This window comes from Apis dorsata, unplaced genomic scaffold (genome assembly GCF_000469605.1).
Source record: "Apis dorsata unplaced genomic scaffold, Apis dorsata 1.3 scaffold_78, whole genome shotgun sequence".
NCBI lineage: Eukaryota > Metazoa > Arthropoda > Insecta > Hymenoptera > Apidae > Apis > Apis dorsata.
In genome coordinates, this window is record NW_006263376.1 from 731016 (window position 1) to 731372 (window position 357).

The 357-nt window shown below is 45.4% G+C and overlaps 1 protein-coding gene across 1 annotated transcript in view; it reads right to left on the reverse strand.

Moving 5' to 3' along the window:
• Positions 1-116, reverse strand: part of LOC102681842 (transcription factor cwo) — a 35296-nt gene extending 35180 nt beyond the window's left edge. Inside the window, exon 1 of the mRNA XM_031508222.1 lies at positions 89-116. Within this exon, the coding sequence (XP_031364082.1) occupies positions 89-101 (13 nt within the window). The 5' untranslated portion in view covers positions 102-116. The remainder of the gene's footprint in view (positions 1-88) is intronic.
• Between the last annotated feature and the right edge of the window lie 241 nt (positions 117-357).

Here is a 357-nt window from a genome sequence, read left to right on the forward strand (position 1 = left end):
TCTCTTTCCCTCATCACTCTCCTTTGGTTCTCTTCAACGGCTGCATCCCTTCTCCTAACTCGAAACTATCGATTATCTCTCTCCTCACCCTTTTGTTTCATTCCGCTTGTCCTTGTTTGTTCTCGATCACGATCTATGCGTCGTGAGTTCTTTCTTTCTTCTTTCCTCCGATTGGATTAAAACAGAGTACTTACAAGCCGCAAACTCGACGGGTATTCAGGCTCCGCTGTGACACGAGGACGCGGTAATGATAGTTCTCGTTCGCGCTCGATTCGATGATGTGTTTATACTGTGGCGTTTGCGTTCTCTCTAGATCGTTCACGTACACGTTATATATGTACATATATAGCATCCTCC